At 47.8% G+C, this 27,809-nt stretch overlaps 1 protein-coding gene across 3 annotated transcripts in view; it reads left to right on the top strand.

The window, feature by feature from the left end:
• Positions 1-27,809, top strand: part of PIGL (phosphatidylinositol glycan anchor biosynthesis class L) — a 78,925-nt gene that overhangs the window by 35,574 nt on the left and 15,542 nt on the right. For all 3 annotated transcript variants that reach the window (XM_045778310.2, XM_045778309.2, XM_045778311.2), the window contains exon 3: positions 22,549-22,639. In XM_045778310.2, coding sequence (XP_045634266.2) covers positions 22,549-22,639 — 91 coding nt within the window. The remainder of the gene's footprint in view (positions 1-22,548; positions 22,640-27,809) is intronic.

Genomic DNA, 27,809 nt, shown 5'->3' with positions numbered 1-27,809 from the left:
AATCATGACCTGAGCCGAAGGCAGACGCTTAACCAACTGAGCCATGCAGGCGCCCCTGGCAGGTGTTTTTTTAAGGGGGTTAGATCTTTGAATTATTTTTGGAACTAGTCATATTACAGAAGTTCTTTGGCTTAGGGCTTAGGTCTTAGGAATGAACCTGAGTTTGTGGTTTCCAGTTTGGCTATTAGCCTTTCTTTGACCATCAAGTTCAGAGTCAATACCTTCACTGAGAGCCAGCCCCGGCGGTGCAACTGGGGGCACTAGAAGGCTTGTGTAAGACCAGCTGTGATGAAGAGAGTATCCTGCCCTCTCCCAGTGAAGGCAGGTGCTACTCTACACCAGGCCTGTGCAGAGAGCAGGGGACAGCCTGGTGAACACAAAAGACTCAGCCCTCATGTTCCTAGGCTAGTGAGGAGATGAGGACATCAGTTTTCATCATGCCGCTGTATGAGCAGAGATAGAGCGCAAGTGGGAGTGCAGGGGAAGAGCTCAACAGAGACCTTTGGCCTCACCTGAGATTCAGGGCAAGTCTTCTTGAAGGTGATGGCCATTCTCCATGACCTGAGCCGAGTCACGAGTTGAGTACAAGGCAGGCTGGTGAAGAGGCAGCAGAAAATCATTACAGATAGAACACCCCAGAGTATCGGAGGCCGGACCCTGCATGGCGTGATTGCTGGAGAAATTGTAGCCCAGGCACAGAGCAAGGCATTTCCCCTCTCTCACCACTTCCTTTTTCCCTTTTAGTGAAACTTTATCAACAGCTGGAATGGTACCAGCTGGTATATCCCCATCCTGTGTCCGACACTATGCTATGCTGTAAGTTTATTTGCCTCTTTAATTCTCAATCCTCGGAGGGAGGTACTGTTATTACTCCCATTTTACAGATGAAGAAACTGAGAGGTTAATGCACCTTCCCAAGGAACACCACGGGCCACCGGATCTCTCCTTTCCGCTTTAGCCTACGCCTGTGGCCACTTTCCACCCAAACAGACTATCTAGAGTGGTATTTTGTGAATCATGGTTGGGATCTGGCAGCCAGGTGCAGCAGAATTACCTGGGCCATTTGTTAAAAACACGTATCTGGACTCCACTGTAATCCTCTTAGATCTCATGCCTAGGGGATCAGGAATCCGTGTGTTTTCACCAACTCCCAGGTCTTCGATCCTAAGGGACAGTACTGTTTGAGAACCTCTGGGCCCCTCTCTGAATGGCAACTCCAGATTCCTGCCAGACAGAACTGGAGTGAGCAGGCTCGGGGGAAGTGGTCTGGAGAGTGGGATTCTTTGGTCTTTTCGCTCGGGGTGCAGGCAAAGGAGCAGGCTTTCTGAGAAGAATTCGAGAGCAGGATGGACCGTGAGAGCAAGGAAGAAATTACTGGAGTCTCCACTCAGTAGGCATTCCTGGAGGACACGTCTGTGTGTAGCCCAAAGGATGCCGTGCCCTTACCCAGTGTACAAGGTCACAGAGCCAGAGCTCTGACCTCAATTACTTCTTGCGAGACAGAAGCCACCAACAGTTCGTTCTGGGTCCTTGCATGTGGCTCCTTGGATAGGGACCCTCACCACATCTCGGCTTCCCTCTGCCTAACAGAATGCAGTTCCTGTATTTTCACAAAGCACTACTTGGGTCTACTCTCTGCCGTCCCCTCCTCCTCCTCACCCTCTAGTCCAGTGTCTTCCTTTGCTTTGGAAATCACTATTTTTCAGAGGAAGGGCTTGCGTCTATGAGGCAAGGCATAGAGGCCTGTCTTTCGTGGGTCCTGGCCGAGCTGAAGAAGAAATCAAAATGTCTCTCTCTCGACTCCTATTAAGTCCCCTTGAACAAGGGTGTCTAAGGGAGCATGAGCTACCGGGGAGACAACATGTGCATTTTTAACCCCTCAGCCTCCAGGGGGGCCCCGGAATGAATAGCATTCCTTAGGAGCAGAAGTCAGGGCAGGGACTGTCAGATGCCAGGGCCAGAGGCACTCACAGAGCTACAAACATGCAGGAATCCAAGCTCCCAGCGCTCCAAGGAGTCAGGAAGGGATAGGAGGGGAGGAGCCAGGAGATAGGATCTGGGGAATTGATTTCAGGTCGGAGTGCAGAGAAGGGGGTGTTCTGATTAGGGCCAAAGCACTTGGTCTGTTCTTCCAGGCCCTCAAGCTATCTTGGTTAGACAGGGTCAAACAAGGATTTGTTTCAAAGGATGAGTCACCTCATCTCTCAAGGACTCAACCAAGATTATCTTCATAATCCTGCATTTCATCAGCCTGTACAAAATTACAGAGCTGAATCCATGTCCTAATAGAGTTGTCCTCAGCACTAATCTGTACTCTTAAGATTATAATCATATGTGTCAATTATACCTCAATACAAAAAAATATTACACAAAAAATAAAGGAATAGAAGCATGTGGGAAAAGAGATTATCATCAGACGCCAGCCCTGCCATCAGTCTCCATCTTCCCATTGCAGTGTATTTTTATTTTCCCTTTTTTTTTTTTAAGTAGGCTCCACGCCCAGCATGGAGCCCAACGCTGGCCTTGAACTCATGAGCCTGAGATCAAGACCTGAGCTGAGATCAAGAGTTGGATACTCAACCGACTGAGCCACCCAGGCCTTCCCTCCCCCCCAGACCCAGCCATGCGGCATATTTAATTCCTACACTAGTTGTCATCATCTGCCCATGTTCTTATTTTGCAGGTGGTTTCTTTGACTGATCCTCTGTGACCCCACAGTTCGTTTCAAATGATTAGCCAGAACCTGAGATTAATTTAAGTGGCATTTTTTGCATTGGATGATTATCAGTCACCCACCTAATCAAGCGAGCTACTACCCTTGAAAACTTAAACAGACATAACCTCTCCCTTGGACTCACGTCCAATGCAAACTATTATTTCTCAACTTTTTGTAACTGGGATATGTTATGCATGATTGCTCAACGTAACAATGCACCCTTTTCCTCAATAGCTCCTCAAGTCGTAGAATAGATGTCATATTCCTTCTTTTAAATAAAGTACATTAAGGGACGCCTGGGTGGCGTAGTCGGTGAAGCGTCTGCCTTTGGCTCAGGTCATGATCCCAGGGTCCTGGGATAGAGTCCTGCATTGGGCTCCCTGCTCAGCGGGGAGCCTGCTTCTCCCTCTGCCTGCCACTCCCTCTGCTTGTGTGCTCTCTCTCTCTCTCTGTCTGATAAATAAAATCTTAAAGAAAGAATCTCTCTTTTTTTTTTTAAGATTTTGTTTATTTATTTGACAGAGCACAAGCAGGGGAAGTGGGAGAAGCAGCCTCCCCGCTGATCAGGGAGCCAATGCGGGGCTCGATCCCAGGACCCTGAGATCATGTCCCAAACTGAAGTGGACACTTAACCAACTGAGCCACCAGGCGCCCCAAGAATCGCTTTCTTAAAAAAAATAATAAAGTACTTTAAAATTAATTGGACTGTAAGGCACCGTAGAGAATTTCATGATGCCTCCTGGAGCTAGACTCAGAAATAGAAATGGGAATTTCTTTTCTGTGACAGCCCCAGGGGACCGTATGATGTGGCCCCCCTGGTCTACCTCCTGACTAGCGAGGTGACAATGGGCAGGCATATATATCTGTGCTCTAATCCTTATTCTTCTATATAGACTCTAATGTTGTAATGTAGGCATGTCCCAAATATCATGTGGGACGTAATTACATTGCAAGATCATTCATTGTTTCTCTGAAGTTCAAATCTTAGCCGGCATCGGCTATTGACCACCCAGCGCCATTCCCTTTCATCCCGTTTATGAAAGTGATTTCACTGCTTCCCTCCTGTGAGCCTGCTTGTGTCCTCCTGCCTCTGGCCCTTAGCCTGACACAAGTTCTGACTATCAAATTGCTGGTTACTCCATTGCCTCACCTGCGACATAAATTCCCAGAATTTGGAAAGGACAGTTGCCAGCGATCCGTTTCCTAGATCTGACTGCCAGGACTCCACGCCGGCATCTGCTATGTACCGTCCCATGATTGACATTTCACCAGTCACCCTGACCACTGCCACATAAGTTACTATACCCATAGCACGCTTTAGGGAAAATTCTCTTTTGCCTCTTACTTGTTCTTACTTCATTGTCTTGAGTCAAGATTCTCTGATCATTCAGACAAACAAACCAAAACACCTCTGCTTAAGTCACCCCCGTCCCATTACTACTGCCCTACTTCTCTCTGTTCCTTCCTAATCCAGTGTTATCTCTACTCACCATCATCTCTTACTCATTTCCCAATGCGGGACAATACGGTTTTGCCAACCTCCCTCCTCCCTCTGTCGTGGAAACTGCTCTTGGTCTGGGTCCCTGGTAACTCCCTAATTGTGAAACCCGTGGGATACTTTTCAGTCCTAACCTAACTGGACCTTCTTGCAGCTCCGGTCAACGCTGAGCGCCCTCCCCCTGTCTGGAAACTGCCTCTGGCCTCTGTAACCGCACTGGTTCCTATCTGCCCTCCTACCTCCTTACTTCCTTGTCCCCTTTTGTCAGTCTCCTCCAGCCACTCTCTTTCATCTGCCTGGTCCCTAAATGCCGGAGGTTTCATATTTTCTGCACTCTCCCTAAGCCTGTGTTCTCAGTGTTTGATACACATTCTGCACTTGCCGAGCGAGGTTATTTGCAGAACACCAGTGCCCCATGCAGCCGGGTTCACATGCAAGTCAGGGCGGGACAGGTTTTGAGAGCTCGTGACAGGCACCCGGGTTTCGGTTTGCTTGTTTCTTTTTTTTTTTTTTTTAAGATTTTATTTATTTATTCGAGCAGAGATAGAGACAGCCAGCGAGAGAGGGAACACAAGCAGGGGGAGTGGGAGAGGAAGAAGCAGGCTCATAGTGGAAGAGCCTGATGTGGGGCTCGATCTCATAAAGCCGGGATCACGCCCTGAGCCGAAGGCAGACGCTTAACCGCTGTGCCACCCAGGCGCCCCAGGTTTGCTTGTTTCTTGATTAATCTTTGAAATGTGTTTATTTAATTCGTTCATTTAGGAATCCTTTTTTGAGCATAGGGTATCTCTCAAATACTAGGCCTTAGGAATTCAAAATGAACAGTCGAGTCCTTGCCCTCAGGCAGTTGACTGTCTGGTGGAGAAGGCCATCAGACTAATGACATGGGGGCAGCCCACAAAGGGTGCCGCGTTCGCCAAAGCAGGAGTTAGGAAAGATGTCATAGACTGGTTGCCTATGATCCGAGTCTTGAAGGGAAGAGGATATCAGCCGCATGGACTCCGTGCAGAGCGTGCCCTTCCAGGTAGCTTCTGTACGCCGTGCCTGGGGGTGGGATGCAAAGTGACAGTCGGGCAGATGCAGATCGCAGAGATCGCGGATTAGGTAAAGATTAAGGAATTTCAGCAATGAAAGCTGTAAAGAACTTCAAAAAATATTAAACTGGGCAATGACTTGATCTGATTTGCACTTAATTTTTTTTAAGATTTTATTTATTTGTTTGAGAGAGAAAGCACGAACGATGTGGAGGGCAGCAGGAGAAGGAGAAGCAGACTCCCCACTGAGCAGGGAGCCTGACATGGGGCTCGATCCCAGCACCCCGAGGTCATGACCTAAGCTGGAGGCAGATGTTTAACTGACCGAGCCACCCAAGCACCCCTGATTTGCACTTAAAAAAAAAAAATTTTTTTTGTCTTCCCTCTCTCACTGGCTGTCTCTCTCTGTCAAATAAATAAATAAAATCTTTAAAAAAGAAAAAGGGGGGGGGGCGCCTGGGTGGCTCAGTCGTTAAGCGTCTGCCTTCGGCTCAGGGCATGATCCCAGCGTTCTGGGATCGAGCCCCACATCAGGCTCCTCTGCTGGGAGCCTGCTTCTTCCTTTCCCACTCCACCTGCTTGTCTTCCCTCTCTCGCTGAGTGTCTCTGTCAAATAAATAAATAAAATCTTTAAAAAATAAAAAAATTTTAAACATTTAAAAAAAAATTTTAAGATTTTATTTTTAAGTAATCCCTACACCCAACCCAACGTGGGGCTCAAACCCACAACCCCAAGATCAAGAGTCACACGCACCACCCAGCCAGCCAGGTGCCCCTGATTTGCATTTTAGAAAACTCTCTGACAACATTTCAGAGATGGCTTGGGGGCGGGGGAGTCCAGACTTGATGCAGTGGGACCAGTTAGCATAATTGGGTGAGAAACATGACTCAGAAATAAAGTACCAGCAGAGGGGACAGAGAGGAGAGATGGTTTCTAGTGCTGTCCAATTGGCTGTCAAAGAATAAGGGAGAGAGGAGGACAGAGGGGCTCCCAGATGTGTGGACTTAGGTGACTGAGCACATGAATCACCTTCGCTTAATGACTCATCTTTCTACCATCCCTATGAGACCAGACCCTGAAAGTGTCACTCTGCCTAGAGGGAGTATTTTTTGGAAGCCTGAATTTTCCCTTTTTCCTGCCCTAAAACAGAGCCATTGGAAACTGGTGAGGGCAGGGGTGTCAGAGCCATGACCAGGGCTCCTAGGTGAGTTGGGAACCAGGGTTCTTGCCAGAAAAACAGTGTCAGGTGTCAGGTCTGAAAGTAAGGACAAGGCCAGAAATAGGAAATCAGGAGCGAGGCCAGAAGTGAGGAGGTTGGAACATGGCGTAAGGAATGGGTCAGAACAAGCAGTTCAGACGTGGGGCCAAGAAATGAGGAGGGCGAGAGTTCTCTTGCAGACCTCAGCTGGAAAACCTGGCTGCAAGACAGCTGTTCATTGAAACGCATGTTTAGAAGATAAATTTTGATACAGTTTACACGCCAATTCTGCCAGTGTTTAGGACCTCTCTGTAAGACATAAGATTAGGCTTGCTGGCCTCAAAGGACGAGATTTATGCATATATAATTAAAAGATGTTTTGCCCAAGAGACCAATGAGACCCACTTAGGGTGGTCTCAGCCTCAGCATCCTTTAACACATTCACATAGATCCCTAACCTCTAAATTTTAAGTTACATTTCTGTTTTCTTTTACTACACTTCCAAATAGAGGGTTTTCTATACATTTTATTAACTTATTCTTCTGCCTAAATTTGGTCCCCATTCCATCTTTCTCCCCTCCAGATTCTCATGTCAGACAGATATGTCCACCACGGGTGCAGACTTCAATAGCCAGGCCAACGGGTCAGTTATCACCTTCTAGTAGCCGGAGGATAGGGTGAATGCAGGCTTGAAACAGACTAGAGTCTATTTCCAAGGAGACCCAATCTAGTGGGTAAGACACTGCAGCAAGAGTTTCTAGCTAACAGGGTTGCTCAAAGTCAGGCAGGTGGCCTTGGGGTGATTCTGAGTCAAACTTCCTGTTTGGAGCTAGACAGGTCATAGCCAACGTCTAGGACAGGAGGCTGGGGCAAGTCGCTAGGCTTTCACATGTGCTCTCACCAGACCCTCATGGGGTCCTGACCGAGAGGGCTGACTCCACTCTCAGTAGAGAAACATTTAGGCAAATCAAGGCAGAGCCTAGCACGTGGACCTCATTGAGGGAAAGACTGGTGCTTGGTGTGCACATAGATGCTTAAGATTCACCTTGGATACCGAATCCAAAATATGCCTTAACGTCGGTAATTCTCGTTCCTACTTGCTCGTGGAATTGGTCTTACCGAATGGTGCCTGCCTGAGTCCATATTAATGCCTCACATGAGCAGAACCAAGGGTCCTTTAAGGCTGAGGAGGGAGAGGGTTGGTACAGATAGATTAACAATGATTGCCTAGAGAACACGGACTGGTTTTCAACCCCCAATACTTCGGAGCAGGGTTTGTTAACTTTTGAGTGATATATGGGTATATGGGTCTTTTCTTTTCCTCCTAATTTTCTTTCTTTTCCTTTTTTTAAGATTTTATTTATTTATTTATTTGACAGAGAGAGAGAGACAGCCAGCGAAAGGGGGAACACAAGCAGGGGGAGTATGAGAGGAAGAAGCAGGCTCCCAGCAGAGCAGGGAGCCCAATGCAGGGCCTGCAGGGAGCCCAATGCAGGGCTTGATCCCAGGACCCTGGGATCGCGCTGAGCCGAAGGCAGACACTTAACGACTGAGCCACCCAGGCTCCCCTCCTCCTAATTTTCTATTCATGTTTAGCTTACATACAGTATTGGGTCCTCTTTTTTTTTTTTTTTAAGATTTATTTATGTATTTTAGAGAGAGAGCACAAGCAGGAAAGACAGAGGGGAAGGAGAGAGAAACCCAAGCAGACTCCGTGCTGAGTGTGGAGCTGGACGTGGGGCTCAATCCCATGACCTCGAGATCACAACTGGAGGCAACACCGAGAGTTGGGTGCCTAACCGACTGAACTACCCAGGTCCCCCTTGAATTCTCTTTGAAAGAAAAAAAGCTTTGAGAATTCTCACACGTGTAAACACATGTGCTAAAATCACAGGAACACATCTGCTTTGTTGTCAATGAAATAAGCACAGAAAGTGTTTAGATTGCTATCTAAGCAAAAATACATTTTTGTAAGAACTCGTGGGCCCTTGAGAATTTAGCCACAGACTCCCAGGGATTTGCAAACCTCAGCTGGAAAACACTGCTGCAGAACCATGGTTATTTTGAACTCACTCTACAAGCTCAATTTTGACATGTCATAGATGCTAATTCTAGGAGCATTCCACTTTGCCCAAGAAAAGTCTAAGTATTTTTTAATTGCTCTGAAAGCATATCAACTGTTTTTATGTTTCAGAGGCTGGGTACCAGCGGTTATTAATAAATGAATGCCATCCATCCCTGAGAATGTGTGTATTGCTATCTACAGAGCCAAATAGAACATTCATAATAACGAAGACTATCTCCCGGCCAGCATAGCAAGTGTGTCCTTATATATACTTTCAAGTTACTACAGCAAACAGAATCAACCCAAATGGGAATAATCTTGAAGTGATTTGGATTCTTTCTTGCATGCTTTCCTTATAAATCCTCAGCCTAGTAGCTTGTGTATATTTTCTACTGCAATATTTAATGTTTAGTTCTTTGCCCAGTGGCTAAGAAATACTAACTTTAGAAGGATTTGGATGCTGATATTGGCGAATTTTTATAAGATTGGCCAAAGGAGAAGGGAGAGGAAAACAGGATCCATGGTAGAATTTTCAATGGCGAGAGGGAGATAAAGCCTAGGTCAAGTTCAGAAGAAACAGCTTGTGTATACCAGTGGTGACGCCCATTGTTACATCATCTGTGTGATAAGAAGGGAGCAAACCACATGAAAACCTTTAGACACTCATTCTCAGAAATGCTGTATTGACCGGAGACTGGGAGGAGGAAGGAGCAGGTGTCCACGGGAGCACTGCTAAGATGGGGTCGGCCAGTGGGGCCAAGACTGTGACTCACTGTAGTGGTGGACTGCCCTGATCTGGACACCACTGCTTTCCTAGGAGAATTTGCCCTTCAGAAGCCATCCGACCACCAGCCGATAGGGTCTTCCTGGGACATGTCACATGCCGCAAATTCCCCTTAGTCTTGCCTGCCCACAGTCCCCTGAAAAGCCTCTCTTGTTCTGGGTGTGAGGGGAACTGCACAGGGTCCCTTGGCTTAGATTCCTCCGAGCCCCCAATCACCAGGCTCTCAGAGAGTGCAGAAAAGAGATAGAATCCGTAGCGTTGTTCTTTACAACTCTAGAAAAACCCAAGTTTAGGAAGGAGCTGGCAGAGTAGAATGCTGAATTAGGGAAGATAATTGGCCTGGGTTTTGTTTCACCAGACGGTTGAAACTATTACGGAAAATATTTCTATGTAGCCTAAATACCCTTACCTAGACAGCTTGAAAGCAGAACCGTTTTACCTCTCAAACATACTAAGTCAGTGTTGGTTTCAGAAAGGGCCCTGGACTGACTCTTTTTCCCCCCCAGATTTGTTTATTTATTTTAGAGAGAGAGAGAGCACGAGCAGGAGAGGCAGAGGAAGAGGGAGAGAGCATGTCAGGCAGACTCTGCACTGAGCGTGGAGCCCAACTCGGTTCGATCTTACGACTCCGAGATCACGACCTGAGCCGAAACCAAGAGTCAGACACTTAACCAACTGCGCCACCCAGGCGCCCCTAGACTGACTCTTTCTAAGGCTAACAGGACTGCTCACATGGCTGTTCAAGCCCCTAATTCTTCCATTTTCTGGTTAATGGATCAACAATACCACCTGGGAGGAAGGTCTTCTTCCTCAAACTACCACTCTAACTATGAACAATCTTAGGGAATCCAGAGTACTCATTTAGTTGGTGAAAGGCTCATTGCAAATTGCAGCTTCTGCAGATATCCTGATGTTTACTCTTAGCAGGAAGCTGAGCGAGTTCCCCACGCTGGTCCTAGGATTCAGCCCCATTATAGGCCCACCAACCACGAATAGTACATAATGCCTACCTCAAAAATTATGTGTGAGGAGCAAAATCGTTCATTCAAGACTTACCATTCTTAGGAGAGATATTATTATTCTATGTTAAGCAATTGAGCGATGAGATTTTGTAAAAATTAAAAATCACTGATGATACCGAAACTCTTAAAGAACCTTTATGAAGTTAGCGATTATTATTAATACTGTTGAATTAGAGTAGGAATCCACATCGGTGCCATCAGAATCCACTGACGAAGCTTCAAGCCTCACAGGTCAGCTCCTGGGCTGTCAGGTGGGCCTCAGTTCAGTCACAGCTGTGGAGTCCTAACTTCAGAGACCTTCTGCGGTTCAGTTGCTCTTGGTCAGCCAGTTAACTCACCACGGGCTGTGTGCTGTGCTCCTCGAAGCTGCTAGAATTCCTCATAGAGAAGGGAAAAACATCCTTTACGTGCCTCATCATGAGCCTGGGTGGCCACCAGGACATTGCTCATGAAAGTTGCTTTTATAAACTGTCAAGCCCTGTGCTCAGTCACCCAGCACCTAGCCTCATCCTTGGCGTGCTGGTGGTGCTTGGTACATGTTTATGAACTATCCAGAGCAAGTCAGACAGGCAGCCCCCGGCTGCTCCTTCTCCGTCTCCTCTCCTTTCTAGCCCCTTCTTTGTGGATCTTCTTCAGAGTTCTCTCATCGGTGTTGCCAACACCACCGGCTTCCCCAAGGAAGTCACTGTGGTGGGTGCCTGGGGTCCTCTGAGCCTCCACCCTCTAGTCATGTAGCCCCCCAACTCTGCCTCTCGGCTCACAGTTCTCTCCCTCTTTTTATTCCCACCATCTTAGTTCAGGCCCTCATCATCTCCTAGCTGGACTTCGTAGTGACTTTTCCCTCATTTAGCCTGACCCAGAGTAGGCCTTCCTAAAACATAGTTTGAATCCCCCAAAAACCTCTAAAGGCCCCTGCTGTGTCTCCCAAGAGTCTGATTACTTGAGCAGAGTATCCGAGACCCACTGTGGCCTGGCTCTGTTCTCATTCGTGTTCTGTGATCTAATCACACAGAGCTGTCTTCTCTTGACTGACCGCTTGTTTGTGACGTCTCCTACCCCAATGCTCATCTCATTCCTCAGCACTGAAGTATCTTCTCGTCAAGAGTCAGCTCGGGTTGTCCTGGCTGGCTCAGTTGGAAGAGCATGAGACTCTTAGTCCTGGGGGCGTGGATTTGAGCCCCACATTGGGTGCAGAGATTAGTAAAAATAAATAAACTTAAAAAAAAAAAAAAAAAGAATCAGCCGACTCACAAACACTTATTGAACACTTACTGCATGCCGAACTCTGTTTTAAGTGTTTTTCAAGTATTATCTCATTTAATCCTCCCAGCCACCCAGTGAGGTGGGAACAGCCTGACCCAGTTAAAGCCGAGAATTTTTGCTCCCTGTTTGATTGCTCCCTCTTCTGCAGCCATAAACTGCCCCATGCTCTTACACACACCTCCTTTTGTCCTTTCTCTGTCATTTTGTCCCTCTGTCAGCCCTGGTGATTTCTTTTCCTCCATCCTCAAACATCCTCGAGATCGTAGAACCCTAGGCTTCCTTTCTCTCGCTCACTGGCTTATCACTCCCAGACTTCATGAAAGAAGATTCTGGTGCTGCTTTCTCACCACCCTCTGTCCTCTGCCCTTGTATTTTAGCTTCTGCCCCCGCCCCCCCATTTCACTAGCGCTGCTTTCAGAGGCCCACTAATGACTTCTCAAGGGGTAAAATCCAGTGGCCTTTTCTTCAGACCTATCTTCCTCGAGTTCTTGGCAGCTCTGGTCCCATTGACTGCTCTGCTCCCTCACTAAATCTCTCTCCTGACTTCTCTTAGACTAAACTGTCTTCCTTGTCTTCAACCCTGTCCTTCCCCACCCCCACCTCTCCCTCCTCAAGAGTTTTTCAAGGGAGGACTCTTGTACCCTTGAGGCAATCCCAGGATAGTTTCTCCCTGGCCACAACTTCTTTATGAGAATTTTCTTTTTTTAATGTGCTCTTTGAATTTTGATGATCTTAAAACAAACTAAAAAAGTAAGCATCCCCTGGATAAGTTCTTTAGAATCGAGTACCACCAATCTCAAAGTCCATTCGGGCACTTGGGATTGGCACACCAGGTGATCACTAAATGAAATGACAGCATTTGACCGTAATGCAGTGTTTCTAAAACTAGAGTCCCTCCTGTTCCAAACCGGAGTCATCTTTGATGTGACTTTCTTCATACCATCTAATTAGCTGCTAAATCTGGTGAAGTCGTCTTCTGTCAAAGCCATTGGTTCTTTGCTCTTTTTCATTCCTATGACCACTTCCTTTGGACTGGACTGAGATTGTAGTTACCTAGCCATCCTTCGCTTCCCAAGTTATTGCCCAGACTGTTTCCAGGTGAATTTCCAAAAGCATACCGGATCTGGCCACTCGCTACCGAAACTTCTCCAGAACTCCTTGCTGTACGCCACTCTTCCATAAGGTGACAGGGGCCGTAGGATTCCCCCCGCTAAACGGAACTTCCTAGTCTCGAATCCCAGCCCTGCATTTACCCTGCACACCTCAGCTCACACAGTTTTCCTCTCTCTAGTATTTGGCTCCATGCCAGGACCCTGAGATTATGACCTGAGCTGAAACCAAGAGTCAGCTGCTCAACCAACTGGGCCACTCAGGTGCCCCTTCATGAAACTGTTTTTGATCCTTACCATAGAACCTCTTTGATTTTCCCTCTCTGAACCCCCACAGCAATTTGTTTGACTTTCCTTAGAGTGCTTTTTTGTCTTGGATTTCATTATTTGAAAGCTTATCTGATCCTTCTGCCCACTTGCCTCCCTTGTGTCATCCTGTATGTAAAAACGTACCGTGCCCGAGGGCTCAGTGTCAAGTAAATGATAATGTACCATGTCCGCCTTCAGAATTTTCCCAGAGCTGCCCAGTTGCCCTCTTCGGGATTCCAGTGGGTGCTTATTTTGAGCAAGCCCCTGGGTGGCCCAGAGGGATTCAAGGCCCTGCCCTCTGGCTTTCTGTCTTGTCTTGTTTCCTGGCATATGACAGGGTTTGGGGAGCTGGCCAAAATCGCGGATGAACCCTTTCTCTGAGGTGACTCTAATTTTGATTCTTTTAAAAACAGCAATGAGGCAGAAATTTCAGGCACCAGAAGATTTCCCGACCAGTAAAAGGTGATGCACCTTGCTCTGGCTTCTCTATTCAAAATCGTCCCACCCAGCCTTCTGCTTAGGGGAGCCCTCTGCCTTCTGTGTACCCGAGAATTCTTACAAACCCAATCCCCACCACCACTGTCTTCGGCAGGGTTTGGGGAAGAGGAAAGGAGGGGGTTGGGTACAGGCATATGCCTCTTAAGCCACTCCTTCTGGAAGGGGCAAGCCAAACTCTCTGACCCCTTTGAAGTGAGTTCAGTGAGCAGGTTCTTTGGTTTTCCGTAGCCACATTAGACAACAAATTGGTAATTTCTCGACAGAGATTTCTCTCAAGGGCTTTAAAGGATTTGCGTACTTTATTTGTGGGGGTAATATGAAGGGCTTGTGAGCCCAGGGGTAGTGTAACTGCCTTCAGTACAATACCTAACAGTCGCGATCTGGGAATCCCTTTTGTGTCCTCTGAGAAAGGAAAACCCCATGTTATGGTTTGGATCGGGGCTTTAAGCCTTTTGTGGACAAAGGTCTTTTGGGACATTTGGTCTTTGTCTGGGCTCCAAATGCTTGAGGATGGGGGCCCTTGTCAGCGCACACTTAATAAAAACGGACTGATTTTTTTTTTAACCCCTTTTTCCAGTCTCCTTTCTTTTTCTCAGACTTTTCCTTTCTCCTTGGTCTCATTTACCCCAGTGTTTCTTTTCCTCTCTGTTTATCTGAGGCTAGTCATTGGTGATCCCGAGACACCCCAGAAGCTGCCTGGCCCAGCTTTTAGAATGTCACCCCTCCAACCTCCCTACGTCATAGATGCAATTCCTTTGCACTCCCGCGGCCTCTCCAGCCTCCAGCAGCCCCGCTCCAGCTTGGCCTCAGGACAGGAGACCTCCCAGAATGGCCCATTGGGGCCGGTACTTGCAGCCCGAGGCCTCCGGGGACGGCTGGGGCCCCAGGTAATCTTCCAGGCTCTCCGCGGGCCTCAGCTCAAGCCCTGAACTTGAATGACCTTTGCTCGCTTTGCATGACAAAGGAAGTAATCGCGTTTAGAATGTGTCGGAGGTGGGGGGAGGGGCGGGCTGAACCTTCCAGCTCCCGGCCCGTACCAGCCACAAGACCAAATAAGGGTGTGCGAGGCACCTCCGTGTTCAAGTTCAGAGTGCAGTGTGCAAAAGCGGGGCTCGGTTTTCAGAGAGATAAGCTATTACCCAACCCTGGTGGAGTTCCAGCAGCAGGGACTCTGGGTAGCAAGGCTGGGTCTGGGGGGAGGGAAGACCTGGGCCCTCGGGTTTTCGCAGCCTGGAGAGAGGCGGGAAGGGAGAGGCTCTCCTTGCCAGAGCCTTCTGACTGCAGGCACTGACAGCCCACAGATTTTCAGAGCCTTTCCATGACTCTCTTGACACGGCCGGCCGTAAAGAGTGCCAACCAGGGTGAGTCATTAGAATGTGTAGGAAAGGTCAGGGCTGGAGGACATTCGGCCAGGAGGAAAACAAACATTATTTTTATGAACCCGCACAGGCTGAGAGGCCCAGCTTGTTTACTGAACACTGAGGTCTAGGGCAGGGCTAAGTTTGGGGCATTTTCCAGCAGTCATAACGCCGTGTTTGCTAAACACACCCCAGGGAAGGGGTTGTGAGGCCGAAAGATTGGCAAGAGCTGGTTTTCTCTGTTGCCTTTGGTAGCGTCTGAAACACTGATCTCGTTCTCCTCAGGGGCCTTCTGAGCCCAGCAGAGGGTCCTCAACTGCACGTGATGCTTCATGAGCTCCAACAACCCCTGATTGATGGCCGGGCCCTGAGCAAGCTGCCCAGGCCGGCTTCCTTCCCTCCTGCCCCGCCCCTTCCCTCGCCTTACTCCTGCAAATCCCTTGTCATCCCGCAGCAAGGCAAACCTCACCCCCGCTAGGCTCAGCCCTAAAGTACTGGAGAGTTAGCACCTGTGGAGATAAGTACTTCTGCCTTTTTCCTCCCGGACGGACAGTACTAAGACGCTTTTCATCTTAGTTCTTTTCATACAGTCCTGCGGGATCACGCAAGCAAGGTCCATATGTAAGACCATCCTTGTGTTGGCTGTCCCTCTGTCGCTGCCTCCCTCCCTCTGTCGCTCACTCCTACTCCCGGGGATCACACCCTCCCCAGTCAAGGCCCTAGGCCCTAGGCTGGGTATCTGGAGACCGGAACACATTCAGAGACCTTATATAGAGTTCCTCACCGAAACGTTGTAATTTCAAAATTCAGTTCCTCTAAATACATTTTTATTCCTCTTTCATAGAAGTCTCATTCTTTCAGGCTGAGAAGTCAGAAGCAAAATTAAAGTTTAATAAATTGAGTGCTTCTTTGTTTTGTTTTGTTTTGTTTCCTGTTTCACATTAACATTCCTTACCTTGGGTTATCTATGCTTTCTCTGCTTTTGCTTTGAACCTGCCCCAAAACTCTGTGTTATCTTTAGCATTTTTCATGAGCCACACTTCAGGAAGTTGGAGAAACTGCTCCCTGGTGGCGGACCCTCAGAACTGCAGACACTTTCCCTTATAAATGCAGTGAAAGTGATCTTCTAGGCCTCTTTAGTTATTTCCTTAGAAGAATCTCTAGAAAGATAAGGTCAAAGGGCACAGGTAATCACGTATGGCCAAACTGCCTTCTCATTGAGATGCAGCAACCGAAACTCTTGCCAACAGGGCAGAAGGGGATAGAACAGCATCCTGCACCCAGACGTCCTGCTTTCGTTTCTCATTTCTTGGATTCTTTCTGAAAAAATCAGAAGTATATATGTTGGCAGCTTACATGTCTGGCTTTGTAAAGTGCCTGTTTTCTTCCAACAATCAGACCTTTTTCCTGTTTTATGCAGTCCTCAGACTTCTCTATGAACGACCTTGGAAGTTCATCTTTATTCCCTGATCCCGATTGCTGGCTTCTTAGTGGGGAAACACCACCTGACGGGTGTGAGATGGAGCTGGAAAGAGTGGTCCCTAAATTAGAAAGTCTAGGGACCAGGTGTAACTTGCGGGCCACTTCATTGTCTCAGCTTTACCACTTCTGAGCTGAGAGAGGGCGTGACAGACTGCAGTTCTCCCGAACGGAGAGACAGGCACCCCAAGGAAGGGCAATCCCTGGTTTTCCTCATCCTCCGTTCTTCAGAGTGGTTATCTCGGCTCTACTTGGGCAAACCCTGGCCAGAAACTTGGTTTCAGTTCACCACATCCCTCTGTTTCTGCCACTTACTTAGCTTCCTGTCTTAGCGAGCTTACCCAAGCACGCCAGCTCTGAGAGATTTCCAGACTCATTAAGATAGCAGGAAAAACCCCCCAAAATTAAAGGAAGTTCCTGGGAATTCTAAGCTCCATAACTTTATTACCATTTCTGGTGGACCTGGACAGGTCTGGATTTGAGGGAAGGAAGAAGCAGCAAAGAACTGCTATTTAGAATAGCTGTGTTCTGGGCACCTGGGTGGCTCAGTCGGTTAAGCGTCTGCCTTTGGCTCAGGTCACGATCCCAGGACCCTGGGATCGAGCCCCACATCGGGCTCCCTTCTTTGCGGGGAGCCTGCTTCTCCCTCTGCCTGACTCTCTCTCTCTCTGACAAATAAGTAAATAGAATCTTTGGGGGAAAAAACGTGCTTTGCCAAAGAGAATCTGTCACAGGTTCACATTTGCGACAGATGGGAAGAGCAATCCCCGGCATTCCTTAAGGGTAAAGATTGACTCTTGTTTGAGGCTTGACTTCTGTTTTCACATTGGCCTTGAGTTACATAACAGGATTTCCAAGGAGAAGGGTTGGTTAACAAGATGAAACTGGAGTCCTGATGAGAGACATATTCCGTGACATTCCCGATCAGCCAGCCCCCTGAGCACCTGTGTGTCTGCACATGGAACTCGTGGTTCTCTCCTGACCAGCTCTTTCCAACTGTAAAAGAAAGTAAATGAACCCAACTTTTAGGGGGCTCACAGGGATAAGAAAATAGGTATAAAAACACCTGAGATTTTTAGGAAGAATGGAGTTCTTGCTATGAGTTATAGTTATGAGTCTTTCCTTTCTGCTTATAAGATGCACAAATCTCGGGGCACCTGGGTGGCTCAGTCGTTAAGCATCTGCCTTTGGCTCAGGTCATGATCCCAGGGTCCTGGGATCGAGCCCCTCATCCAGCTCCCGGCTGGGTGGGAAGCCTGCTTCTCCCTCTCACACTCCCCCTGCTTGTGTTCCCTCTCTCGCTGTCTCTCTCTGTCCAATAAATAAATAAAATCTTTAAAAAAAAAAAAAAAGATGCACAAATCTCTCTCTCTCCTTTTTAAAAGCACTCCCTTGGGGCACCTGGCTGGAGCGTGCGACTCTTGATTTCAGGGTCGTGAGTTCGAGCTCCGTTTTGGCTGTAAAGATTACTTAAAACAAGCAAAACAAAACACTCCTTTTGAGTTAACACACTTTCCACGTACCCTTTGTAACAGGGTTCTTAAGAGAGAGATCTGTACACGTTCTCTTCACTTCACCTTTGACTCAGAAATTACATTTCTGTAAAATTATCCAAAGGGAATATTGAGAGATGCATACAAAAAGTTATGTCTAGGGGCACCTGTCTGGCTCAGTTGGTAGAGTTTGAGACTCTTGACCTTTGGGGCATGAGTTCGAGCCCCATGTTGAGTGTGGAGCCTACTTTAAAAAAAAAGTTACGTATAAGGATGCTTGGTACAGACTTATTGTAATAATAAAAGTTGTGAACAACCTAAATAATCAATTAAGTGGAGGTTTTACATATTTTGGCGTATCTAAATCAGGATTTGGTTATGTATGCAGCAAATGACAGAAAACCCACAATAACTGTAACCCGAGGAGTTGTGCCATCTGGGGCTGGTGGGGTGCCTTCATTTCAAAAGTCCTCAGGCTCAGGGCTTCTCCTTTTTGGTTACTTTGTTGTGTCTGGCTTTCATACCCGAGATTGCTTCCTGGGCCAAGATGGCTACAAACTCCAGCCAGCAGGAAGATGGACGGGACAAAGAAAAATGGGGCAAAGGTCGTTCACCAACTCTCTCTTCAAGGAAGGGTCCAACGGCTGACTGACTTCTGTTTACATTCTGCCAGCATGTTTATCTAAGGCAGAATCGTTCATCTATCAGACAAGAGAGGAACAGCGAATGTTATTACTTGGACTCAAGCCTTGAGTTGATGAGGGTTGGATTTTGGGCAAAGAACACTCGTGTAGTTGGTCTGAAAGAGTCATTTTTGTATCTGTTTGAAGGTTCCCAGTGTCAAATTTTTTATTTCCCTGTCTGGAGCGGTGGTGATCCCACTGGGACTCCTCGCTCCCGTACACAATTCATACATTTTTTGGTGCCTAATCTGTTTTATAAAGTTGCTGTCTTCCAAACCTCTTACTCGTGTGTTCCAGCCCCAAAGGCTGGTATAGCCACCTTTGGCTCAGCCCAAGAGAGGCTACTTCTGTCAACCAGCTGGTGCTTATTAAGCCCCTTGATGCAATTCCTTGCTCATGGCCGAAGCTCATTTACTTATTGTTTATTCAAATAAATTGTTCTTTGACTTGGATTGTACCCAGTTCCACAGGAGAAATAGAAGAGTGAGACACAGGTCTCTTCTCATATTTTGACATTAGGAAGGGAGACACAGAAAGCAATAGAAAATAATAGAAATGCTGTATCTCAGGACGCCTGGGTGGCTCAGTCGGTTGGGCGTCTGCCTTTGGCTTGGGCCATGATCCCAGGGTTCTGGGATCGAGCCCTGCATGGGGCTCCCTGCTCAGTGGGGAGCCAGCTTCTCCCTCTTGCACTCCCACTGCTTGTGTTCCCTCTCTCTCTCTCTCTCTCTCTCTGTCAAATAAATAAATAAATAAAATCTTAAAAAAAAAAAAAAAAAGGAAGAAAGAAAGAAATGCTGTATCTAATCAGGTGCTAAGAGGGGTCCCTGGCCCAGGCCATAGTTGATAGAAAAGTTCAATACGATTCCTGAATGTAAGGAAGGCCGATAGTAAAGAATTTGGCTTTGCCCAAAGAGAGATCTGGCCTTTGCCCTTGGCTTCTGCGAAGTAATCTGCCTTTGACTTCTGCAAAGTCAAACCTAATAGCAGTATCTTTGGGGTTTTAGGGCGGGGGCTTTGGGCCATGCAGGGTCAGCCTGCTTGGAGGCTGAGGTCAACCACATGGACAATCAATTGATCGATCATGCCTAAGCAATGGAGCCCCGATAAAAACTCTGAACACCAAAGCTGCAGTGAGCTTCCCTGGTTGGCAGTACTCCCCATGGGTTGTCACACATCAATGCTGGCAGAATCACGTGTCCTGACTCCCCAGGGAGAGGACAATAGATCGTTCACATTCAGAACCCTCTCACAGTCTGCCCTATGTATCTCTTCCTTTGGCTGATTTAATCTCTACCCTTTCCCTGTAAAAAATTATAATTGGGGGCGCCTGGGTGGTTCAGTCCGTGAAGCGTCTGCCTTTGGCTCAGGTCATGATCCCTGGGTCCTGGGATCTTTTGGTGTTGGGCTCTCTGCTCAGCAGGGAGTCTCCCTCTGCCCCTCCCCCCTGCTCGGGCACATGCAGATCTCTCTCTCTCAAAATAAATAAATACAATCTTTAAAATAAATAAATAAATATCCAGGAAAAAATAAAGTAAAATGTAGGATGAACAGATTAGACTAGTCATCTCCAAACATTTTTGACCACGATCGCCTGTCCAAAAGAAGCAAAATCTGAGTATGCACTTCCAATATTTGTGGGCTTATTTATTTAAATTGTATATGTGTTAAACTCTGTTAGTATATGATACCTTATAAAAATAGCTGCAAAGTAGCAGTTTAAAGAGATAGAAGAAGATAGACGTTCTAGTAATTTCTTGCTTTACCTGAGTGGGTCATCTCATATGTCTCCATTAAACATTACTGGAGACAATCAGTAAAGAGCTCTGTAAGGGGCTTCCTGAGTTGGGGGATTTCTGTCTTCCTTTTTTTTTTTTTTGGAAGGGCCTAAGCTAATGCTCTGATAGCAGCCACTACGCTGACATTTACATATCCCTTTACGGTTTTCAAGTGTTACCTTATTTGCTCTCTCAAATAAAGAGAAATGAACTGGATCAAAATGGGAGGTAGATCGGGGAAAATCTTGAATGGCTGAATAGCTGCCCAAGAGGGGTTTGGACCTGATCACAAAAGCAATGCTGACATATCAAATGCACCAGATTACAGTGGGGAGATATATATATGTATTTTTTTTTAAAGACATCAGCCACTTATTTCAGAGAGAGAGAGAGAGGGCACAAGCACAAGCAAGGGGAGGGGCAGAGGGAGAGGGAGAAGCAGGCTCCCCGCTGAGCAGGGAGCCCGATGCAGGGCTCAATTCCAGGACCCTGGGATCATGACCTGAGCCAAAGGCAGACGCTTCGCTGACTGAGCCACCCAGGGGCCCCGAGGGGATATTTATATTCCAAAGGCCCCCAAATAACCACCTTCCTTATCCATGGTCAGAATAGCATGGAGTCGCCCCAGAGCCCACTCCAAGTACAGAGCCCTAGAATAGCAGATCCCACTTCTCTGAAGATAAATGAAGGTGGCGATGAGCTTTCCTACTCAGGGAGTCATCTCTCAGCACTCAGAACTGAGAAGTAGTAGACTTAGCAACGATCCTCCCACCCTTTCTCTTAGACTGCTTCTCCATGTGAATATTATCCATGTACTCCTTTTCCAAAATGACTCCTGGATACCTTCATGTGGACCTCCCAGCCAGGAGCTTGTATGCAGCTGTTTTCACCCCAGGGTGTTTTCCCTGATTCCTGTATCCGTCCAGCAGTCTTGTTCTGCTCTGTCAGTCACGTTCCACGCGCCATATTCAGCTCCATTCCCACAGAACAAGGCTGGACTTTGCACAGGTCCTTCCCTTCCTTCTCGCTTTCCCCCATCGTCCCCCCACCAGCCGAGCTGTCTGTCCTGCTCACTGCAGGAACATGATGAGAGTTGCAGGGATGGCTGGCAGGACAGTGCTTAGAAAAGCATAAAGCTGTCCTCTCTGGAAGGCACCCCGGGGGTTGGGTAGAGGTAGCCAGTGAAGCGGTGGAATACATGCATTATTTAGTGCCGAGGCTCCTGTCATTTTCCTGCTGAAAAGCTTTCAGTGACTCTCCCCTGAACAGAGTCTGAAGTCGGTCAGTGCGTGGTCTTTGTCCAGAAAGAGGTTAGAGCAGCTTGTCTGGTGGGGAGCAAAGAGAGTCTGTGTCCTCTCAGTAGCACTGTGGGTGTTGCCACAGGACCTGAGCCAGAGAGAGGTGGGTATCTATTTATAAGTCTATGTATAGGGGTGCCTGGCTGGCTCAGTCGGTGGAGCGTGCTACTCTTGATCTCGGGGTCATGGGTTCGAGCCCCACTTTGGGAGTAGAGATTACATTTTTAAAATTCAATAAACAAATAAAAAGACCATCAATAATATCCTCCAACTGAGGTCAGATTGAGGCTTTGGCCTCATACTAGGTGATGCCCTCGGTCGATGCGCAGCAAAGAGACATAGGAGGATAGAGCTACGGTATGGCCGACTGGAAACACACACAAAGTGCAGACCCCGGCCCCTGAGACCAGCCCCACTGTGGTGCAGCCCCGTGGGAGGGAGGGTGTCGCTGGCTCCCTAGGGCTAGAACATCTTGGCGCTACAGTCAGAAAGCCCGGGTTCGAATCCACCTCCCACGACCTTGCAAGCAGGCTTGAAGTCAGATAACTTCACCTGGAAAGGCTCCTTCCCCCACTGTTCATGAGCTTAAATGAAGTAACACAGCTTTGTACTTTCTCGTAAGGCACTATTGCTCTTACTCTTGTAAAGGTTCACACCATTCTGCAGTGTGTCCACATTTGTTCCTAACCCATGCGTCTCCCCAGCTTCAGATCCAAGCCTTGTCTCCCTGGCGTCTGTCTCCTCCCCTCAGCCGCGAGCGCAAAGCTCCAAAAGTGTGTTGTGTGGAGGTGTGCACTGATTTCTACTTGCGTCACGTTTCTCAGTCTTACCTCTTTCACTGAATCCGGATCCTTAAGGGTGCCCCCCCGCCCCGTACAGTTCCTAACACGGGACAGGCACACACCTACCAGAGCTTAGGGAGAAGTTCACACCTGATTAGAAAAGGTGTTTCTTCCTTCCAGGGACTTCCCAGATGACCCAGGTGTGCAGTGGGACACAGAGCGTGTGGCTAGCGTCCTCCTCCAGCACATAGAAGCAAGCGGCATCAACCTGGTAAGCAGACACCCTCCCTGAATGCAAAGCTGGGATCCCGGTCACACCTTTACCTGTGGCTGCCCTCCCCTAGAGCTCTCTTAAACCTCCAGAGCAGGGAGCACCTGGGTGGCTCAGTTGGTTAAGCGTCTGCCTTCGGCTCAGATCATCATCCCGGGGTCCTGGGATTGAGTCCCACATCAGGCTCCCTGCTCAGCGAGGAGTCTGCTTCTCCTTCTCCCCCTGCCTCTCCCCCCCACTCGTTCTGTCTCTCCCTCTTGCTCACTCTCTCAAATAAATAAGTAGAATCTTTAAGAAGTAAATATAATAAATATATTTAAAATGTATTTTAGAAAATAATAAATAAAAATTTTATTTAAATAATTATAAATTTATTTATATATTTATATATAATATATATTTATTTAAATAAATTATAAATAGATTTACATATTTATATGAAATAAAATAAAAATAATAAAAATAAATGAAATATTAAAAAAGAAAAACAAAAAAATAAACCTACGGAGGAACAAACACACCTTTTGTAAGACTGTGTCACCAAACCGTCTCAGGTGGAGGAAGAGGTTTTTTCCGAATTGTGTCCTCTTTAACCATCCCCAACCCCAACCTCTGTCCTGCCTTGGAAAAACTCAGGGCCCCAGGAGCCCGAGGTATGACTCCTTTCTGTACAGAACTTCACACCTTTTTACCAAGCATTTTCATATGCAAGGGACCGTTTTAACTTTAAAAGGCTGATATTACTGGAATTCTCATCTGACATTGAGGAAACTCAGCTTTCCAGAGGCTGAGAAGCTTGCCTGAGGTCAGCAAGGGGTGAAGATAGGATTTTGAGCATCAGTTTCTCATTCTGGAAAACACAAGGCTGTATTCACATGCACTGCAGGGAGAACATATCAGAGCTCGAGCAACAGTGGAGATTCATGTTTCCTTGCAGAGGTGAACAAGGGTGGGAGCCCCCATCTCAGCTCTGCCCGGATCCTCTGGACCGAGCCTGCCCAGTGGTCGACATGAAGGCCGCTGAGAAGACTTACTGTCCACCTCCAAAGTGATAATAATAATCCTTCATGCGTTAATGCCTAAAATTCTACCACTTAAAGCCCTAATCTTTTGGTTTATGTTTTCATGAGTTCTGCTGGCAGAAACAGTGCTGAATTCACTGAGTGAAATGATTTATTAGACTTTCTTTTTTTTTAAAGATTTTATGATTTTTTTTTAAAAGATTTTATTTATTTATTTGACAGAGAGAGAGACAGCCAGCGAGAGAGGGAACACAGGCAGGGGGAGTGGGAAAGGGAGAAGCAGGCTCCCAGCCAAGAGCCTGATGTGGGGCTCGATCCCAGAGCGCCAGGATCACGCCCTGAGCCGAAGGCAGACGCTTAACGACTGAGCCACCCAGGCGCCCCAGATTTTATGATTTTTTTAAAGTAATCTCTACACCCAACGTGGGTCTCGAACTTATAACTCTGAGATCAAGAGTCACATGCTCTACTGACTGGGCCAGCCCGGTTGCCCCTATTAGACCTTTCCTAAGAGCAGGTTTTCGGTGACATATTGGTCAGACTGCTCTGGTTTTTTTCTTTTTCTTTCAGCATATTTCATGTAGCTTTTTTCTTCCTTCCTTCCATCCTTTCTTTTCTTTTTCTCTTTCCTTTTTTTTTTTTTTTTTTGGTGTTCACATATTTTTATTTATTATTTTTTTAAATTTAATCTTATTTATTCATTTGACAGAGGGAGAGAGAGGACAAGCAGGGGCAGCCGCAGGCAGAGGGAGAGGGAGAAGCAAGCTCCCCGCTGAGCAAGGAGCCCGATGTGGGACTCGATCCCAGGACTCTGAGATCACGACCTGAGCCGAAGGCAGACACTTAACCCACCGAGCCACTCAGGCACCCCTATATTTATTTATTTATGTTTACTGAAGACCATCTTGTTGTCTCATGACAGAAACACAACTGAAACATAATCCACACAGACAAAAGGGGCACCTGACTGGCTCCCTCGGATTCACGTACAGGCAGAGATGCAGGCGGGCCCCCGCTCCTGGTGGGGCTGTCCTCCATCGTGCTCTGGACTCTGGCTTCATTCTTTCTCCTGGCTGGAAAAAATGGCCACCAACAGCTGGCAGCCCTACACCTCCTAGCTTTACTTTCCAAGAGGATCTGAGTGTGAAAGATGGAAGGAAGGGTCCACGGGCTTCAGAGTCAAAGGCCCAGCCGTGCCGACTGGGTTTGCCTGCTTCTCTTGCCCATCCCACCCCAGCCCATGCAGCCAGAACTCATCAGGGCTCCACAGCCCAGATGTGGAGACAGAGCTGGTCTTGGGGGCCAGGCTGAAAGAACACGGTGAGGGTGTGAACTGTGCTGCCATACCCCCAGGGACCCCGTTTTCCCATAGGACTGGCTTCCCCAGGACCGGTCCTCAAATACTCTAATCCCTTCCCTGCTTCAGTGCATACAACTGCTGGTTTTCCCAGTCACTTCGTTTGTGAGATAAATTCCCGTCTTTCTGAACTTGGCCCCCTTTGGTCTGGCCCGGGAGTACTGCACACTGGTGCACAGGATTGGTCCTTGCCAAGGGGCCAGGTTTCTATTGTAGACCGTGTTACAGCTGACCACAGCTCTGAGCATCCAGGGAGGGGTCTGAAGTACAGACCATGACTTTTGAACTAGGTTGGAGGGCCCATGAAGGCAAGGACCGCCATGACATTTTTATATCCCCAAGAACGAGAACAGACCCCAGACCATGCTTGTCCCCAGACTGCCCAGGGGGTTAGCTACCACCTGGCTGCCCGGGGCTCTTTCCTGTTGTCTGAGGTGCTCACGTTCATTCCAGCGAGTGAGGGGCCTTTATCGTCAGGACGATCCTGAATCGATTTAATTTCCATACAGAAGGAAACCATTTTAAAATAGCTCCTTCACACACCTTGCTGTGAATAAGGAGATTCTCGGCTATCACGGTGCAGTGAGGAATGATTGCCCCGGCCTGCACTTAATACAACAGCAGGAGTGTAAGGCCGCGCTGTGACCATTGCCAGTGTGGACACAAGTGGCCATAATCACGCTCGGCCCCCATGATGCAGGGAAATGGGCTTTCCCACAGTCCCACAGGCCCTGCCGGGCCAGGGGCGAAGGCTGAGTAGTAGACAGGTGAGAAGTCACTCCGTGGCAGGATCAGAGGGCTCAGGTGCCCCCTCCAGACCGGAAGTATTGGCTGCACAATGAGAGCAGACAAACACGGAAGCAGAGACAGAGTGAGGAGCACTGAGCTAAGATATGGGAAGATAGATTCTCACCTGGGCTGTGCTGGGATGATACCGGAAGCTCTCCTCCGTCCAAGCCGAAAGCTGGCTCTGCAGTTGTTAGCACCGTGAGATGGAAGGAAACCGGGTGCTATCTGGTCCCGGCACCGCCATGTTTGCTGAGCTGCCAGGACATGGCTTTGAAGAGCATTGTAATGCTGCCCTCTACAGAAAGCAGCCTAGGGCTTCAGTAGTGGCTTTCGGTGGCAAGCAGGCAAGGTCCGGGGCCTGACCCCTATCTCGACCTTTCATTCAAGAAATACTTATTGAGCACCTGCTATATGATATTCACTACTTGCTGTGAACTGGCGAGATAGCCGTGAACCAAACACACCGAGTCCCTGCTCCCTTAGGGCACCGTGACATTTGGGGCCCCATCATTGTTTGCTGTGGGGGACCGTCCTGTGCCTTGTACTGATGCTTAACAGCATCGTGGGTTTCTCCCCACTGACAGCCCCCCTCTCTACCCAGTGGCAACACCCCTCAGTCATCACAACAAATCTATCTCCAGACATGACCAGATGTCCCTGGGGCAACATTGCCCCCAGTTGAGAACCACCACCATAGAGAAACCAGAGCAGCCCCACCATTACCTCCTGGGGTCTGAGTAAGATTTCATTTAAACAGAGATTTCCAGGGGCGCCTGGGTGGCTCAGTCGTTAAGCGTCTGCCTTCAGCTCAGGGCGTGATCCCAGAGTCCTGGGATCAAGTCCCACATCAGGCTCCCTGCTCCACTGGGAAGTCTGCTTCTTCCTCTCCCACTCCCCCTGCTAGTGTTCCCTCTCTCCCTGGCTGTCTCTCTCTCTGTGTCAAATAAATAAATAAATAAATAAATAAATAAATAAATAAATAAATAAAATCTTTAAAAAAACAAACAAACAGAGATTTCCACAACTTCGGGGCGGGGGGGGGGGGGGTTGGAGTTCTATAAAGAGCTGCAGGGTCACTGTTGCAACATACAAATCTGCAAAAGTCCAGGGAGCTGGATGCAATTCCGCTCAGCCCTCCTTGCGACAGAGGGAAAGAGGGAGACTCTAGGAAGATGCAGGATGAGGAAGAAACAGAGTCCTAGGAGAATTTCAAAAGTGATTGAGCCGAGTGCCACTGGGCCCCAAATCCCCCCTAACCTAGGGAATGCTCTCCAGCATGGCCGGGGTAATGACTGGCCCCCCTATTACACTCTACTGACAGCAGCGGGCCTGGAGATGAGACGCTCTAGGCTTTCCTGTTGTACGTACACACTCGTAAGCATTTCCATGTGCTGTTGTGTCTTCACCTCAACCCCGGGAGGAAGGCAGAGCAGGTATTGCTTTTCTGATCTTGCAAATGAGACGACCAACAAGTTGAACCTTGAAATAACTTCCAGCGGTGGGGTTCTGTGATCCACCCAACAGCGGGGGGGGGGGGAGGGTGCTAAGTAGGGTCCGAGATAAGAGTAGACTTGAGTCAACACTGTGTTCCATGCAACAGTGGGATCAGAACAGGTAACTTGAGTTACACGGTTTCACGTTTTGTTTTCGGTTTGGTTTTTTTTTTTTTAAGTAGGCTCTGTGCCCAACATGGGGCTTGAACTCACGACCCTGAGATTAAGAGTCACATGCTCTACCGATAGAGCCAGCCGCGTGCCCCACGGTTTACGTTTTTTAATAGACTGTATTTTTTTTAGAGTAGTTTTAGGGTCACAGCAAAGTTGAGCAAAAAGTACACAGAAACTCCTTGTCCCCCACAATTTTTTACAATCGATAAACCAACATTGACACATCATCACCCCCAAGTCCATAGTTTACATGAGGGTCTACTTTTAGCACTGTGCATTCTACGGGGTTTGACCACTGAATAATGACACGTGTCCATGATTCACTTTTTATAACC

This window comes from Ursus americanus, chromosome 14 (assembly GCF_024610735.1).
Source record: "Ursus americanus isolate L20-20 chromosome 14, mUrsAme1.1.p, whole genome shotgun sequence".
NCBI lineage: Eukaryota > Metazoa > Chordata > Mammalia > Carnivora > Ursidae > Ursus > Ursus americanus.
The sequence above is the reverse complement of the archived record's forward strand: the minus strand, read 5'-3'. Positions and strand labels throughout refer to the sequence as shown.